Source organism: Meles meles, unplaced genomic scaffold (assembly GCF_922984935.1).
Source record: "Meles meles unplaced genomic scaffold, mMelMel3.1 paternal haplotype, whole genome shotgun sequence".
In the NCBI taxonomy this organism is placed as follows: domain Eukaryota; kingdom Metazoa; phylum Chordata; class Mammalia; order Carnivora; family Mustelidae; genus Meles; species Meles meles.
The window spans coordinates 154,289-170,537 of record NW_025721603.1 but is presented as its reverse complement, the minus strand read 5'-3'; the positions used below and the strand labels follow the sequence as shown (position 1 = coordinate 170,537).

The window sequence follows — 16,249 nt, the reverse complement described above, 5'->3', positions numbered from 1 at the left end:
GGAAGACAGAGGCGGAGCCCTCCCCCTGCCTTTCTTCCCTTTCCTTCCCTTTCCTGGAAATGACGGGACAGACCACCTTCGTGACAGAAGCTGCTTTAGTTCTGGGCCCAGGATGGCTCTCAGCTTCTCTGTCCCATAAGCGCCTGATGAAGGGGGAGGAATCCAGCCCTTTGGGGCTGACCCTGGGGTGATAGGGTTCTGCAGGGCCTCTGGCACTTGGGAGGAGCCCACGCCCAGCTCCACAGGTGCGGAACTTCCTGAGGCCTGGGCTGCCGTCAGCCTGGGGAGGAAGCATCCCCACAGTGGGAAGGAGGCACTGTGGCATTAAGAAGGAAAAGGGTGCCAGGGAGAGGCGTCCTGCTGTCGTTCCTGGGGCTTCAGAGGGCTGCTACAGGGTAAGGAGAGCCGCAGGGGCTCAGGTGGCCCCATGCCCCCTCCCTCCAATGCCCAGGAGGCTGAGCTGCAGTGAGGGGTAAACTGAGGGACACCTCCCGGCATCCCTCTTTAGGAGGTGAGCAGGTCACATGGCCCAGCCCAAGCCTGTTCCCACCTGCCCATGTGTCCTCAGCCACCCCCCTTTGGTGCATGGGCACCTTCCATCCGTCCAGCAACCCCCCCACCTGCCGCCCAGCACTGAGAGCCCCCCTGCAGCTCCCGCTGCCCCAGGAAACAGAGCCAGCCTGAGTCCTGCAGCTTAGCCGGCGTGTGTCGGGAGGCTCCCTGCCCCTGCCCTCTCTCTGAGCAAGCCTCCCAGCAGAGCGCTCACCTCTCTGGTTCTATCCACGCTGTCCATGCTCCAAACCTGGGCCTGTCTCTGTCACCTGGCTCAGCACAGCCTTTGGAAGCTAAGCGGTTGTCCTTCCAGCCGTCGGCGGACGCCTGTGCTCTCGTCCTCAGCCCTCCCCTGCCTGGCCTGCACGTTGTGCCTGCCTGGAGGCCTGCATGCGCGGCCGTAGCTTTGTTCCCAAGAAGGAGAGTTCTGTCCAAACTGGTACCTGGGGTGGGGCTGGGCAGGCAGGGCCCCTCCCCAGCTGTGCTGGCCCGTTCCAAGGTGCTGGTCATGATGAGGCCAGGGGCGGCCGCAGGCTGGGTGGGAATGGAGGGGCGTGGAGAGCTGGGGAGGGTGCAGGAGAAGGGCAGAGTGCTGTGACCAGGAGGGTCTCAGCCCAGGGCAGAGATGCCTGTCTGTTTGCCCTGGCCTTGTCCTGCTGCTGCTTCCTGAGATCCTGGCCCTTCTAGGGCCTGGTCAGGCAGAGGAGAGCCTCTGGTGAAGGTGCCTTGGACAGAGCTCTCTTCTCTTGGTGATCACCTGCTCGCCCCTCCACGCTGGTGCCCAACTCCCTGACCCCCTGGAGAGGAATCCCTCTGCCTCTTTCTGTCATTGGTGCCGGTCTACAGGGACACCGTGCTCTGGGAAGCCCGTTTTCCTGGAAGCCCGTTTTCCTGGTGTGCATCACACGGGTTAAGTGTACGGTCCTGGGACCACGAGCGGGTGAGCCAGGTGGGGCTTTGCCAGCATTCAGGGGGGCAGAGTCTGGGCTCAAGTCTCCAACCAACCAACCTCTATTAGATTGAGGATTGGATTTAGGGCCGAGACACTGGGGGCAGGGCTGAGGGCCCTCCCCAAAGGGGCTGCTGTGTTACAGGGTACGGGCTTGGCAGAGGACAGGCAGAGCCCAGGGAGGGACCCTGCGCCTCCGTCTCTAGCTCCTGTCTCGTGGCAGAGGACAAGAGACTGCTGGGAGGAGATAGGTGGGTCACGGTTTCCCTAGGGCTCCAGCTGGCCAGCTCGGTGACCTGCCATGCTGAGGCCATTCCAGACATACTAGGGACACTGTTCTTCCTGGACATCACATAAGTTCTCATAGCCTCAGGCTCCGGGTAGCTGTTGGCTATTCCTGGAGGTCTGTGGGACGGACACACGTCTGTCTCCCACGGTTCTGTCCTGGAAAAATGAGGAGAGGAGAGGGGCGGTTCAGCTGATGGGGAAACAGGGAGAACAGCAGCAGGACACTGCCCCCGGTCTGGTCCGGAGTACGTTTACTCCCGTGCAGTGGTCTTGAGCCTCTCCCGACGAGCCCTCACTTGGCTCTGTGCAGTCCCATCGGCTCTGGGTCCTTCTGACTGGAAGGTGCTGGCTGCTTCTCCCAGGTCCCCTGGCTGGGTGGTGAGAGACGAAGCCTTCCTGGGTGGAGGGAGGCCTCACTGGGAGCTGGAGCTCGGGGCTGTGCTCATGGCTAACCTGCCCCTTGTCCAGGGCTCCGGGCTGCCAGGGGAACGGATGACACTGGGCAGAGCAGTAAGGACGGGGTCTTCCCGCCCATCTGTGGGCTATCCCAGGGCACCCCAGCCTCAGTTCTGCAGCCCAAACCCCCCTCCGTCTTGAACCCAGGCCACATGCCCCTTACTCCAGCCTCGGGCAGGGGTCCTTCCGGCTGAGCATGTGCCTGTTCTTTCAGAGGGACCCAGCCTTCTGGCTTGGTGCGATGTGACAGCCTTTACCTGGATGTCCCTTTGTCTGCGGTTAGGTGAAGACTCAGCTCCGGTGAGGGTGGGGGTCCAAGGGTGAGTGTGAATGCTGGCAAAACTCCCAGCCACCCAACTTTGCTTGGGCCTGGGCACCTGCAGAAGCCCCCCGCCCCAGGAGAAGCCCAGCCTCTAGGGGCCTCTAGCACCTTGTCGTCCCATGGTGGAGGGACCCTGGCAAGCCTGGCCCTGACCTGCTCCGCTTGTCCCTAGCGCCTGGTTCGCATGAACATGCCCATCTCCAACAAGGACATGACTGTCCACTTCACGTCCATGCTGATGGCCCTCATTCGGACTGCGCTGGAGATCAAGCTGGCTCCAGGTGAGCAAGGCAGCATCTGGGGACGGCACCGAGCCAGGACCAGGCCATCTCACTCCAGAGCCGCCCCCAGGGGGCTGTGCAGGGAGGAGGGGTGAGGAGGCCTGTTTGGAGGGGACCAAGGACAGTTGCCCATGGCGCCTCTGTCGGGCACCAACCTTGTCATCTGACAGCCACTCGGGGGCTTGTGAATGATCCCAGTTTCGTGGGAGGGAGCTGATGTGCAGTGAGGTTCATCGACCCGTCCCGGTCACCCAGCGCTAGAGCACGCGGAGACAGCGGTCTTCCAGGGCGGAGGGTCTGTGCCTGCAGTCCACTCCCCGAAGTGAGCCCAGCCCCGGGCAGGTCCTCTCCCGAGCGGACAGGACCGCATTGCCGGTGGCCAATCTAGGAGAGAACAGACCTCCAGTGTGTCCTCCCCACCTGCAGCCTCCTGTGATGCCTGCTGTACCTTCAGAGGAGATTAGAGCCACCAGAGGGGATCGGCCCTGTCCCTGCCCCCACACCACCCTCCAAGCTGCATTCATGACCTTGAGCTCAGCCATTGTGTTTATAGCGGATGAGTCAAGGCCAGTCCCGTACCCCACCACCCCTTGCACCCTAGGTCCCGTTCTCATCATCTACCCAAAGATGTCACGCCAGAAATTCTGCACCCCGCTTCTTGTCCTGTCACTTGCTTCCTCCCTGTCAGAGTCCTTGTATCCGCATACAGACGTGCGACGATCTCTCCCATCTTTAAAAGGTTTTCTTCTCCCTCCGTCCGCTTCCCTGTGTTTATCCTTCCCTTCCTCGCAACCGGCTTCTTGAGAGACTGGTCTGCAGGGTCTGTCTGGTCTCTCCCGTTCACTCCGCAGGAGGGTCCATGCGGCCGTGCTGTGGGAGCCGCGCTCGCTGAGCTGCTCAGTGACCTTATCTTCCCTGTCCACAGCTCAGCCTCTCCTCGGCTGCCGCCTCCTTCTTTTTGAATCCCTTTGAGGTTTCTTGTTGTGTTTTCTCATGTCTCCCACTCTCCGGATGTCACTGTGCCCCTCAGACTCTCTCTGTCCCCTCGGTCCTTCCACCTGTTCTCATGGCTCTAAGCACTGGGAATCCCTACTTCGTGTTTTCAGTCCAGGCCTCTTCCTGAATCCCAGACTTGCATTCTCATGTGAGGAGCTACGTGAGAAAAGTTATTTACTGTCTCCACTTGGAGGCGCAGGAAGTGTTCCAAAGCTCACTTGCCCAGACTTGATCACCACGTGTTCCCTGCAGCCTTTCCCATCTCCATCAGTGGAAACTCTCTTCTTCCAGTTGGTCACTCAAGCTTTGGAGTCATTCTTACTTCCGTGCCCCAGTTTTGACCCATATCTGATCCCTTGTCATATCTCCTGACTCTACCTTCAAAATACACAGAGTATGATCACTTCTCTGCCCTCTCCCACTGCCAGCTCCTGTCCAAGCCACTGTCTCTTGGGTCTTGGCTAGATTGTTACCGTAGCTTCCAACTGGTCTGCCTCTGTTCTTGTCTGCCTTCAACATACCAGCAAGGACGATCATGTCAGAAACCAAACCAATAAAATTAATAAACCTCTGGCTAGACTAATCAAGAAAAAAGGAGACAACAATAACCAATATAAAGAATGAGAGAACACCACTACAGGTCCTGCCGCCATTAAATGGATAACAAGGAAATTTTATGAACAACTCTCTGTCAGTAACTTAAATGAAATGGGAAAATTCTTTGACACCAACTACCAAGCTCATTCAAGCATGGATAACCTGAGTGGGTTAAAAAAAGGAAGAGATAATCTGAGTAGCACTATACTTCATAAAGAAATTAAATTATAGTTAAAAGACTTCCAACAAGAAAATCCATGGCCCCGTTAACTCCATAGGTGAAGTCGGCCCAACATTTAAGGAGGAAATAATACCTGGCCTATATAAACTCTTCCAGAAAATAGAAAAAAAGAGCATATTTTTCAACTTACCATATGATGCTAACATTACTCTGATATCAAGATGAGACAAAGACATTATAAGAAAAGAAAATTATAGATCACTATCCCACATGACTGCAGGCACAAAAATATTCAACACAGTTTTCTCAGACTGAATCTGATTATATATATTTCTATTTATTTGATGACAAAAGTAGGGTTTATCCCAAGAATGCAAGTTGAGTTCAAGTTTAAAAATCAATCAGTATAATTTATTGTATCAATGAAGTGAAACTACATGATCATCTCAATAGATGCAGAACAAGCATTTCACAAAATTAAAAATTCTGCATAGCGTAGTAACTAAGGAAGCCCCTTCAATCTGACCAAGGATATCTGTGAAAGACCTTCAGCGAATGACACACTTAACAAAGAATGACTTTCCCCCTAAGATCAAAAACAAAGGAAGGAGGTCTACTGTCATCCTTCCTGTTTCACATCTTACTTTAGGGCCTAGCCATTGTAATAAGTTAAGAAAAAGAAATAGGAAGCATGCCAGTTGGAAAGGAAGAAATAAAGCCGTCTGTATTTACAACTGGAATGATTATCTATGGAGAAAATTTGAAAGGCTCTAAGAAAAGGTGAGTAAAATGGAGGTATCTATAAAACAAGGAATGCCAAGGATGGCTGGGAGCCACCAACATCTGGGAACAGGCAAGGAAGAATTCTTCACTAGAGCATATGGAGGAGGCATCCTCATGCTGACACCTTGATTTTGAGCTTCTGGCCTCCAGAACTGAGATAACAGATTTCTATTGTTTTAAGCCATTAAAAGAAGTTACTGAAACAATACACAAGTTTAGCAAGGCCACAGGATACAAGGTCAATGTGCAAGAAGCAAATGTATTTCTACATATTAACAATTGAAATGGGAAAAAATTCCATTAAAATCGCACCAAAACCATGAAATACTTCTGTGTTGCTGGATAACTCTACAAAGTATATATGTGCGCTTTGTACGCTGTCAATTGCAAAGCACTGGCTGAAAGAATCGAAGACCTAACTGAGTCAAGCCCTGCATCGTCTTCCTGCACGGGAAGACTCCGTGTTGCCATGATGTCAGCTCTTCCCACACCGATCAATAGAATAAATGTTAACCCAACCAAAATCCCAGTTTTTAGGTAGAAATGTACAAATGAATTCTAAAATGTCTGTAGGAAAGCAAAAGAACTTGAGAAGCAATTTTGAAAAAGTACAAAGCTGGAATACTTACTCCACATGAATCAGAAGCTACCTATAAAGCAAGTTAATGGCAGAGACGTGGGTCGGTGGAACACAAAGGACACTCACACTTACACAGCCAGTGGGTTTTTGATGAAATTGTAAAGGCAATTAATGGAGAAAGGATAATTTTTTCAACAAATGGTACTGGAAAAATTTAGACAGCTATATCCCCCCAAAGGGGAAAATTCTTGACCTTTACTATCTTAGTGTGCTTGGGCTGCCAATAACAAAATACCATAAGTGAGTGCTTTAACCCAGAAATTTATTCCTCACAGTCTAGAGGCTGAAAGTCTGATTCAAGGTGTCGGGAAGGTAGGGTTCATCCCCAGGCGTGTTCTCTGGGTTTGTAGGGTGGTCACCTTCTCACCATGTGCTCACATGGTCTTTCCTTGAGTGGGTACAGAGAGTGAACGAATTTTCTGGTGTCCCTTCCCAGAAGGACACTAACTCTGTAGGTCAGGCCCTGCCCCCCCGACCTCATTTCACCTAATTACCTCCTTCTCAGCCTTATACAGTCCCAGCGAGAGTTCGGGTTTCAACAGGTGAGTGGGGGTAGTGCACAATGCAGCCCATGGCACATACCTGTCATCTCCTACCAAAATTAACTTGAAAATGATCATAGACATAATGTAGAATGTGAAATTATAAAACCTATAGAAGGAAACACAGGAGAGAAATTTTGGCAATTTTGAGTTTGGGAAAGATTTTTTTAAAAAAATATTTTATTTATTTATTTGACAGAGAGACAGAGATCACAAGCAGGCAGAGAGGCAGGCAGAGAGAGAGGGGGAAGCAGGCTCCCCGCTGAGCAGAGAGCCCGATGTGGGTCGATCCCAGGACCCCGAGATCATGACCTGAGCCGAAGGCAGAGGCTTAACCCACTGAGCCACCCAGGCGCCCCTGAGAAAGATTTTTTAAGAGAAAAAGCACGAGCCATCAAAGAAAAATCGATAAATTGAACTTCACCAATGTAAAAAACTTTTGCTTTATATTTAAGAAAATGAAAAGACAAGCTAAAGCAATGGTGAAAATATTTTTGAAACATATATCTGATACAGGATCAGTTTCCAGAATAGGTAAAGGTCTCCCACAACTCAGTAATAAGAAAATAGACAAACTGATAAAAATGGGCAAAGGGTTTGAACAGACATGTCACCGAGACGTATATATGGCAGGCAAGTAAACAGCTACAGAGACGCTCAATATCATTAGTCGTTAGAGAAATCCAAAATAAAGCCACAACAAGGTAACACTACATGGTTATTAATATGGTTAAAATACTTTTTTAAAAGGACAATATTAAGTCCTGGCGAGAATGCATAATATGGAATTTTTGTCACCCTAGTTTGGCAGTTCCTTACAGTTTGGCCCAGCCATCCCACCCCTAAGTGGGAAGAAAAGAAACGTCTTTACAGAAACATCGATGCAGAGGTTCACAGCTTTATTTCATAATCCCCTCCAAATGTAAGCAACTCAAGTGTTTACAGGGGGTGAATGGATAAGCAAATTGTGGTCTGTCCATACAGTAAGATAGTCCTCAGCTATCAAAAGAAGCACACTAGGGGCGCCTGGGTGGCTCAGTGGGTTAAGCCGCTGCCTTCAGCTCAGGTCATGATCTCAGGGTCCTGGGATCGAGTCCCACATCGGGCTCTCTGCTCAGTGGAGAGCCTGCTTCCCTTCCTCTCTCTCTGCCTGCCTCTCTTGTGATTTCTCTCTGTCAAATAAAAAAAAAAAAAAGAAACACACTAACGACACGTTCGCCAACACAGATGAGTCTCAAATGCACTGGGCTGAGTGGGGAATCCCCCCAAACCAAGACACCCTGCGATGTTATTCCTGTGGCATTCTGGAGAAGGCTGCATAAACCGGGACAGAAAACACACAGGGAGGGGAGGGGAGGGGAGGAGAAGGCCAAGGGTCAGTTACAAAGGGAGCACGGAGGGGCTTTGGCCGTGGTCCCACGTCTCGATGGTGGGGGTGGATACGTGGCTTCGGAGGTTTATCGCAGTTCACAGAAGGGGACGACTGAAAAGGATGAGTGTCACTGTATGCACACCACACTAACCCTGATGCCAAAAAAAGATAAATCAGTATTTTATGCCTCCGCTTCTTCCCATCTCAGCATCTGCTCCTTGCAACGCCCAACCCCCATGCCCTGCTCAGTGAGCCTTGCTGTCCTGGCTCATTGCGTGTGACACACCCTGGTCCCTTTCTGCCTTCGGGGTCGTGCACACACGACACCTTTCCCGACCACCCTGTCCAGCACGGCAGCCCTCCTGGTATGTCATCCCTCCTCCTTGGCTGCTTCTGCACCCAACACCCTAGATTTTGAACTTACTGCCACTTTATTAAGCCACGTCGTGCCACAAAGGCAGCAGCTTTGCTTTCGTTCCATCACCTAGAACAGTACCTGGCACGGGCGGGTGTCCACTCGATCGTGCTGAAGGGCTGGACCGCCACCGTGACCTTCTCCGCTCCCAGGGCCCGTGCACGCAGGCCTCTGTCTCCAGACAGGAGCCCATCGGGGCGCTCAGATGGCCGCCGTGGCCACGCTTCTTCCTGCTCCGCCCTCTCTCCTAGCACTGTCCTTGCCCGGTTTCCCTCTACACCACACCTCTCCCCGCCTGCTCCCCAAGGGGGTATGCGACGGCTGCTGACATCTCTCTTCCCCTCCACACCCTGCCCCGCCCCAGCCGGCACCAAGCAGCACCAGGGTGATGCCGAGTTGAGGAAGGAGATCTCCTCTGTGTGGGCCAATCTGCCCCAGAAGACCCTGGATGTACGGGTGCCACCCCACAAACGTAAGTGAGGGCAAGAAACTCCCCTTGTTCACCCCCTTCTGTGTCCCACCCAGAGGCAGTGCCGGGACCCCTGGGCCAGGGTGACCTCATTGATAGTCTAGACTTCGATTCCACCTGCGGGGAAACGGTCTTACGAGTGGGCACATAGGGACTGTGGGAGGGGATGACCTGGGCTTTATTCTGTTGGCCACAGTCCCCCCCATTCCCGGTGGGGGGTGTACTTAAAAAGATCCAGAGAACAGCAGGGAGACTCCTGTTAGAGATGACGGGCTTAAAGATTAGACCCCATATCCACTTCACTGGGAGGAGATGCAGGGCCCTGTGGAGAGTCAGTACAGCTCCAGGGACACGTGCCCAGTGTCCAAAGACACCATGTGGGGACCGTGCAACTTTGGCCAAGCCCTGTGGCCTTTCCTGAGCGTGTCCGGGGTTCCTCTTGGTGGGGGCTCTTCCCTTGTCCCACCCCACCCCGCCTTCCTCCGCCATACTCCGTCCTCTGTTTTCTCTCCCTCCAGCCGATGAGACGACAGTGGGGAAGGTGTACACGGCTCTGATGATATTCGACTTCTACAAACAGAACAAGACCACCAGGGATCAGATTCACCAGGCCACGGGAGGCCTGTCCCAGGTACCGGGTTTCAGGGTTCCCAAGAAGTACGCCTCAGGCTCTGACACCCGTCAGCTGTTTCGACAGCAGAGGGAGCGCACATCCTCCTGGGGACAGCACGGCAGGAAAAGGAGGACGAGAGGTCCCAACTGTGGCTTCACCTCTCCGCCCCCAAAGTCAGAGACTCCATGCAGCCTGTCTGCTTTCCAGTGGCTGGTCTCTTGCTGGTCCAGGGGTCCCCTGACTTGGAGAGCTAGTGTTCGGGAGCAGTAGACAAGGGACTGAGAACATGTTCCCTGGAGATGCCGCTTTCTTAAGTGGTAGAAGAAAGAAGTTCGAACAACACTCGAGGAGGTTGTCTGGGGAGGTGCGAGGAGAACTTGCTTATCCTGCACACGGGCAGGGAGCAGAGAGATTCAAACCGATGGGTCCAAGGTCATGATTTGTTCCACTCATGACTCTGACTGGGCTGGTGTGGGGCCCCGTCTTCCTGATGTCGCCCTTCAAAGAGAACAACTTCCCACATAGCCAACGCGTCAGTGACCGTATGTAGACTCTTGTCTAGAAAGTTGCCTGGTGGTCAGGGCTTGCGGGCACAGTCACCCCTCTTGGGATGGGAACTATCTGATGCCCGCCCACACCGCAGCTCCCCGTTCCCCAGGCCGTCGCAGACACCCTTCCGTGCCCTGCCCCCCACCAAGCCCGGAAATCTCAGAATTCTGCTCAATCTGGGGCTCACGCGGCCTCTGCCCATCAATCCAAGTCGACGAGATGAAATATTTTTACCATTTCTAAGTGGATGCAGTCCCCGGATTTTGTAGGTGAGGAAGCTGAAGCTCCAAGAAGTGAAATGACTTTGCTGATGTCACTTACAGGCCAGGCTGGGAGGAAGACCCTGCCTCCCTCCTGTGTAGGGCTGGGGCAGGGCAGAAGGAGCACCAGCCCACGCTGTGGGGACACGGCAGCTTCCTGGTGCACCTGTCTCTGCCCTTAGAGCTCTTCCCCTTCTCTGCGTCCCTTCTGCAGATGGGCCCTGTGTCCCTGTTCCACCCTCTGAAGGCTACGCTGGAGCAGACACAGCCCGCGGTGCTCCGAGGAGCCCGGGTTTTCCTTCGGCAGAAGAGCGCTGCCTCCCTCAGCAGCGGCGGGGCCTTGTGAATACCCGGCCAGGGGTCGTGGTGCTGGGAGGAGGGAGGACTCCTGGTGTCGGCACCTCCCAGAGGGGCTCTCTGCAGGCCTGGCCGCAGGACATGGAGCCTTCAGGTCCCAGCGCCACTTTGGGAGGAGGCTCCACCGTTCACCCCGTGCCCACCTCCGCCCAGATGGTTCTCGTGGGTGGTGCCTGGAAGCTGGCCCAGGCCGGCTGCTGGAGCCGTCTGTGGTGGTCCCCAGAGCTGATTCCCCAACGCGACACAGGTGCCTCTGATGGTCCCGAGGTCAGCGGCTCCAGACCGTCCCCTCCCAGTGCGTGTGCCCATTTGCCTTCCCGTGCAGGGGCCTCTGCCTCTGCTCACTCCCTGCCCGTCGAGAAATTACTTGTTTCCACCTCGGTCCCCACCGCATTCTGTTGACGCCTTGTGTGTGTCTGGTCTTCCGAACCCCTCTAAGACGCCTTTCCCTCAGATGCCCGCTCCGGCCGCGCTTTCTGAAGCAGCTGCATCCGGTACACAAACTGGTGACATCCTTCTCGCCTGTCCTCTGACTCTTGCCGCAATAATTCTTGGGCATGAACCACCCAAACCGAGTGCTGTGAAAGAGCAGTGACCCGTCCTGTGCCGTGTGTCGCCGAGGGGTGGTGCAGTGGGCTCCTCTAGCCAGCCCCTGGGGCCAGCAGGGTCCCGTGTCTGCTCACACCCCATCGGCTCAAACGGACCCCTGGCTGAGCGCCGAGGGAGGGGCTTCTGCTCCACCTCATGCAGCGGGGGCTGAGGCGCGGGGGCTGAGGCACGGGGCCTGAGAGCAGACTGGCGTGGCCGGCATGCTTAGGGCTCCCGACGTCCTCTCGTGGCACACATTTGGATGCTCTTCTTTGAAGCCGGGTTGTGGGTCTTGCACTTAATGAGGTGGATTTTGCTGAGTCCTAAACTGCCCGTAACTCAGCAGCCAGGGCTTGCCGGGCACAAGCATCAACAGGATGTCCGTACTGGGCATTGTGCACATCGTACACGTGTGGTCTTTGCTGAGAACCGTCCCTGCTCCAGCTGCACACAGGAGGCCGTGTTTAGGGCTGAGGAAGCTGCTGGCCGGGCCCAGCCCTCCCTCGGACTCCTCTCCGGGGCCCTCTAGGGCCGTCTGCTCCGAGCCTGGCTCTGGGTCCACACCCCTTGCCCCGTGGCCATTTGAGGGCCTGCACGGGAGGGCCTTGCGCCGCTGGGCTGCTCCTGAGCCCGGGCAGAAGGGCCAGTGTAGCTTCCTGTCAGGCTGGGGCCGGGTCCTCGGTGGACTTGCCGGGGCCCACAGACCTCTGAGCCAACAGGACAATCGTCTCTGCTCTACAGACAAACCCAAGAGAGCGGCATCAAGGAGTCTGTTTCCTGGGGCACTCAGCGGACCCAGGAGGTACCCAGTGAGGCAAGGGCACCCCTGGAGCGTGGCCACTCCACAGAGATCCCAGTGGAGCAGCCGGGAAAGCCGGTGCGGGCTCCTGGGGACTCAGGCTGGGGCTGGCGGACGAGATGGGGGGCGTGAGGCAGGGATGGTGCGAGATGCCAGGAACGCGGCAGGGAGCCCCGGGGGAGGGGGAGAAGGTGAGAGTGGAGTGGAGGCTGCCGTGACTGTGCGCTGCTCCGTGCCCAGGCCGTGGATGTCCAGATGCAGAGCGTGGCCCTGAGAGGTCCTGACGGGGAACCCCAGCCCGGCCTGGAGAGCCAGGGACGAGTGGCCTCCATGCCCCGCCTGGCTGCAGAGACTCAGGTGGGTGGTCTGGGAGGGTCAGGGTCATGGGAGGGTGGGGGAGCGGGGGATGAGGAAACCTGGCTTGGGGAGGGCTTGTGTCCCTCGTGAAGGCTCCCCACCTTATGGCAGCCTGGATGCTGTCGGCCCTGTCGGGGACTCCTGGGACTCCACAATGGACTCAAGAGGAACAGCCAGGGCCCTCCGAGGCCTGCCAAGAGTCTCCAGCACCCACCGGTGGTCAGCCTCTTTTTGGGTTACTGTGGGCCAGTGTGCGTGACCCAGCCTTTCCCTCTCTAGGACATACCTGTCCCACCCTAGTGCACCCCCTTCCCGCCAGTGCACAAGGTGCCTCACACCTTGGTCCTCCCTTTTCCGGTCGAAGCTCTGGGGACGATCTGCCCTGTTCCTTCTCTGGTGTGCAGGAGCTCCCAGCTCCGTCCCCTGCTCCTTCAGGGATGCAGGGACGCTCTAGGGCAGGGGGGCTGCATGCCCTTTCACAAGGACTCAGAGAGGGGCCTGCAGACCTGAGACTGGGTCGGGGGCCCTGTTTTAACTTGCTGGGAAGGTGAGGGGCTTTAGGAGAGCATGACCTGTGGTCTGGGGCCTTCAGCGCTGGCCTGGGGCTGGCCGTGTCCCTACCTCCTTTTGTGGTTCCTGGCTCTGCACATTCAAAATGACTTCATCCTCTAAACTTGTCTCTGTGTCCCACTGCTGGTGGCTCCCGCCCTCTTCCCCTTCCTGACCCTGGCCAGTGGAGCGGCTGCAGGACACTGAGTGGAAGCCGTGGGTCTGCTCCACGTGGGCCCATTTCCACGGGTCCTGATTCCAGCTCAGGGCGGCAGCCCGTGGCCCTGGCCCCGCAGAGCCGTCACACGCAGCTCCCCTCGGTGCTCTCCTAGCCCGGCCCCAGCCTCCCTCTTCCTGGCCTCCTCCCTGTCCTCCCGGGACAGGGAGGCAACAGCTCTCTGCGCCCTGCTGGCAGAGACGGACAGCAGCCTGTGCCGCGCTCCAGGAGAAAGGGTGACCCTGGGTGGGGAAGAGCTTTCCAGGGAGAGGGAGGGGCCTGGTGGTTCTGGAGCCCCAGACCCGTCTCTCAGACTGTGAGATAAAGGATGCCCCCCCACCCCCCGCCCCGCAGCCGGCCCCCAGCGCCAGCCCCATGAAGCGGTCCATCTCCACACTGGCGCCCCAGCGCCCTCACGTGGCTCAGCTCTGCAACGCGGCCCTGGACCGCGCCCCGGCCAGCCAGCCTGTGCCCCCCCCACCACCGCTGCCACCGCCGCAGGGACAGGAAGCAGAAGTCCCTGGAGAAGGGGCCCAGCCTGTCTGCAGACACAGATGGTGGTGCGTCAGGGTCCCTCGGATGTCCAGGGCCTGGGGCAGGGGTCTGAACCCTCTTCCTCTCTGTGCCTCGACCGTACAAGCAGTCCTGAGTAGGGGGTGGTGAGTCGCAGGTCTGGGGACCAGGCAGGACCACCCCCCCACCTCGGCTCTTCCCTGGGTCCTCCCTGGGGACCAGGTCTGGGCTGGGGGTCTGTCTCCCCGCCTGGCTGTCTGTGCTGACTTCCCCTCTTCCTGGCCAGCACCCAGCAGGGCCGCAGGGCCAGGCCCACCCCCGGGAGAGGGACCCACAGGCTGCCGGAGGGAGCGCAGACAGGAGCGGGGCCGGTCCCAGGAGCGGAGGCAGCCTTCTTCCTCTTCCTCGGAGAAGCAGCGTTTCTACTCCTGCGACCGCTTTGGGGGCCGTGAGCCCTCGCGTCCCAAACCCTCTCTCGGCAGCCACCCCACATCGCCAACAGCTGGGCAGGAGCCAGGACCCCCGAGACCAGTAAGACGGGACCCCCTCGCTGCCCCTCCTTGTAAGACTCCCCCCGCCACCACGTTCCGAATCGTCCTTCACGTGCTGGTTCCCTGGCCCGAGTCTCCTCCCCTCTTCCTTGCCCCACTGCTCCTCCACCAGCCCAGGCCTCCCCTCCCAGCTGCCCTGGACTGGCCTCTGGTCTGGCCTCTCCCTGAGCTGTGCCTGTCCCTTTGTCACCCATTGTTTCCAGCTACATTTCCCCCACCACACGTCCTACCGGTCCCCCTCCTCGGGCGCCTGCCTCTCTCCCTGCCTCCCTGCCCCTCCTCCCAGTGGTGCTCACCTGCACTGGCCTCTGGCCCCGTACTTTCATTTTTTCCTCTTTTTGCTCTGTTCTGCTTTCTTGTAGGGTGGCGGCTCCGTGAACGGGAGCCCCTTGTTGTCGGCATCCGGTGCTAGCACCCCTGGCCGTGGCGGGCGGAGGCAGCTCCCCCAGACTCCGCCGACCCCCCGTCCCAGTGTCACCTACAAGACGGCCAACGCTTCGCCTGTCCACTTCGCTGGGGCACAGACCAGCCTCCCCACCTTCTTCCCAGGCCGGCTGAGTCGTGGCCTTTCCGAACACAACGCTCTGCTCCAGAGAGACCCCTTCAGCCAGCCCCTGGCTGCCGGCTCCAGGATCGGCTCTGACCCTTACCTGGGGCAGCGTCCGGACAGTGAGGACGCAGCCCGCACCCAGCCTGAGGACACGCTTACCTTCGAGGAGGCCGTGGCCACCGACTCAGGCCGCTCCTCCCGGACTCCGTGTCCTCTCTGACCTCCCAGTCCCACCCCCTCCGCCGCGTGCCCAGCGGCTACCACTGCACTCTGGGACTCGGCTGGGGCGGCCGGGCCGGCACAGCTACCACCACCCCGACCAGGACCACTGGTGCTAGCTGCACCGCCCACGCCACGCACCTGCGCCGTGGCCGCCTCCCGCCGATGAGTTTTATCCTCCACGCTGGCTCCGGGGGACGCTCAGGGGCTCCGAGGCAGGGGCAGCAGCCCCTGCGGGGAGGGGCCCTGCCTTTGGGGCCAGCTGGGGGGAGGCCCCGCTGCTCCCCCCGCCACCTCCTCCTTCACACTGGACCGAGTCTTAAGCCCTTTCAGACAGGGCTGTGGCTCTCTCTGTCCGCCGGTCTGCCTGCCTGGGGCTCGTACCACAGACCCTACACGGGAACTGGCTGCGTGTGCTGAGTAGGACGCTGCCGGTCTGGATCCTGCGTGCTGGGTCCCAGCATCCGGGGTGTGTGTCTGGAGCCGTTCCGAGGAGGTCTGGAGCTCGCGGAGGCCATCCTTTATCCAAGTCTGTGGCCCTGGGGAACCTGGCACGTTTGAACGCCTGGCCAGACAAGACAGAGTTGACGGTCCACGGGCAGCAGCCTGGGGAGCCTGGGCCGTGGCTCCATGCGTTCTTGGCAGCGCCCACAAACACAGACATGTCCGGCGTGGCTCTTTGTACCTGAAACCACAAGTGGACCCCAGAAATACACTCTCACACTCCGTCCTCTCCCAGATGCTGTCAACCCTGGCGGGGACCAAATCTGAAAACATTCTGGCTGTTGGTTTTGGTTTTTAATCACAACACCCTTCCCTCTTTGTCAATTCCATATACTTGATCTAGAAAAAAGAGAAAAACAAGACTGGGGAAGGAAATAGCAATACTACTTAAAAAAATCCAACCTGTAGGAAGCTCTCAGCTCTTTGGTGTGTGTGCGTGCGCGCGCGCGCGTGTGTGTGTGTGTGTGTCTTGTGTGAGGAGACGCTCTTGCGTCCAGCCTGGGTGGTCCCCCAGCTCCCCTGGCCCCTGCTGCTCTCGACCAAGTGCCTGACTTCCGAGCCCTCTCGGGCCAGGCTCCTGGGGGCGGTGCCGTGAAGCCTGTGTGAAGCGTGGGTGAATCCTTGGAACTGTGCCCAGTTCCAGATATCGGCCAGGTCCAAGGCTGGTGCCAGTGGAGGACACTCGTGTAACATCCAGTGGGACGGCTGTCGTTGGAAACGAAGCGACCACTTCCCCGTGTTCCTCCCACGAGTGAAAGGGCTTCCTGGGAAGCCACACAG

The 16,249-nt window shown here is 57.3% G+C and overlaps 1 protein-coding gene across 1 annotated transcript in view; it reads left to right on the top strand.

Annotated features, from left to right (window-relative positions):
• Positions 1 to 15,655, top strand: part of LOC123936556 (voltage-dependent N-type calcium channel subunit alpha-1B-like) — a 125,676-nt gene extending 110,021 nt beyond the window's left edge. Inside the window, 12 exon segments of the mRNA XM_045997011.1 lie at positions 2,740 to 2,848; positions 8,739 to 8,846; positions 9,362 to 9,474; positions 10,480 to 10,607; positions 11,952 to 12,087; positions 12,250 to 12,366; positions 13,487 to 13,602; positions 13,604 to 13,692; positions 13,932 to 14,176; positions 14,559 to 14,949; positions 14,952 to 15,038; positions 15,041 to 15,655. Of these exon segments, the coding sequence (XP_045852967.1) occupies positions 2,740 to 2,848; positions 8,739 to 8,846; positions 9,362 to 9,474; positions 10,480 to 10,607; positions 11,952 to 12,087; positions 12,250 to 12,366; positions 13,487 to 13,602; positions 13,604 to 13,692; positions 13,932 to 14,176; positions 14,559 to 14,949; positions 14,952 to 15,038; positions 15,041 to 15,084 (1,683 nt within the window). The 3' untranslated portion in view covers positions 15,085 to 15,655.
• Positions 15,656 to 16,249: the final 594 nt, after the last annotated feature.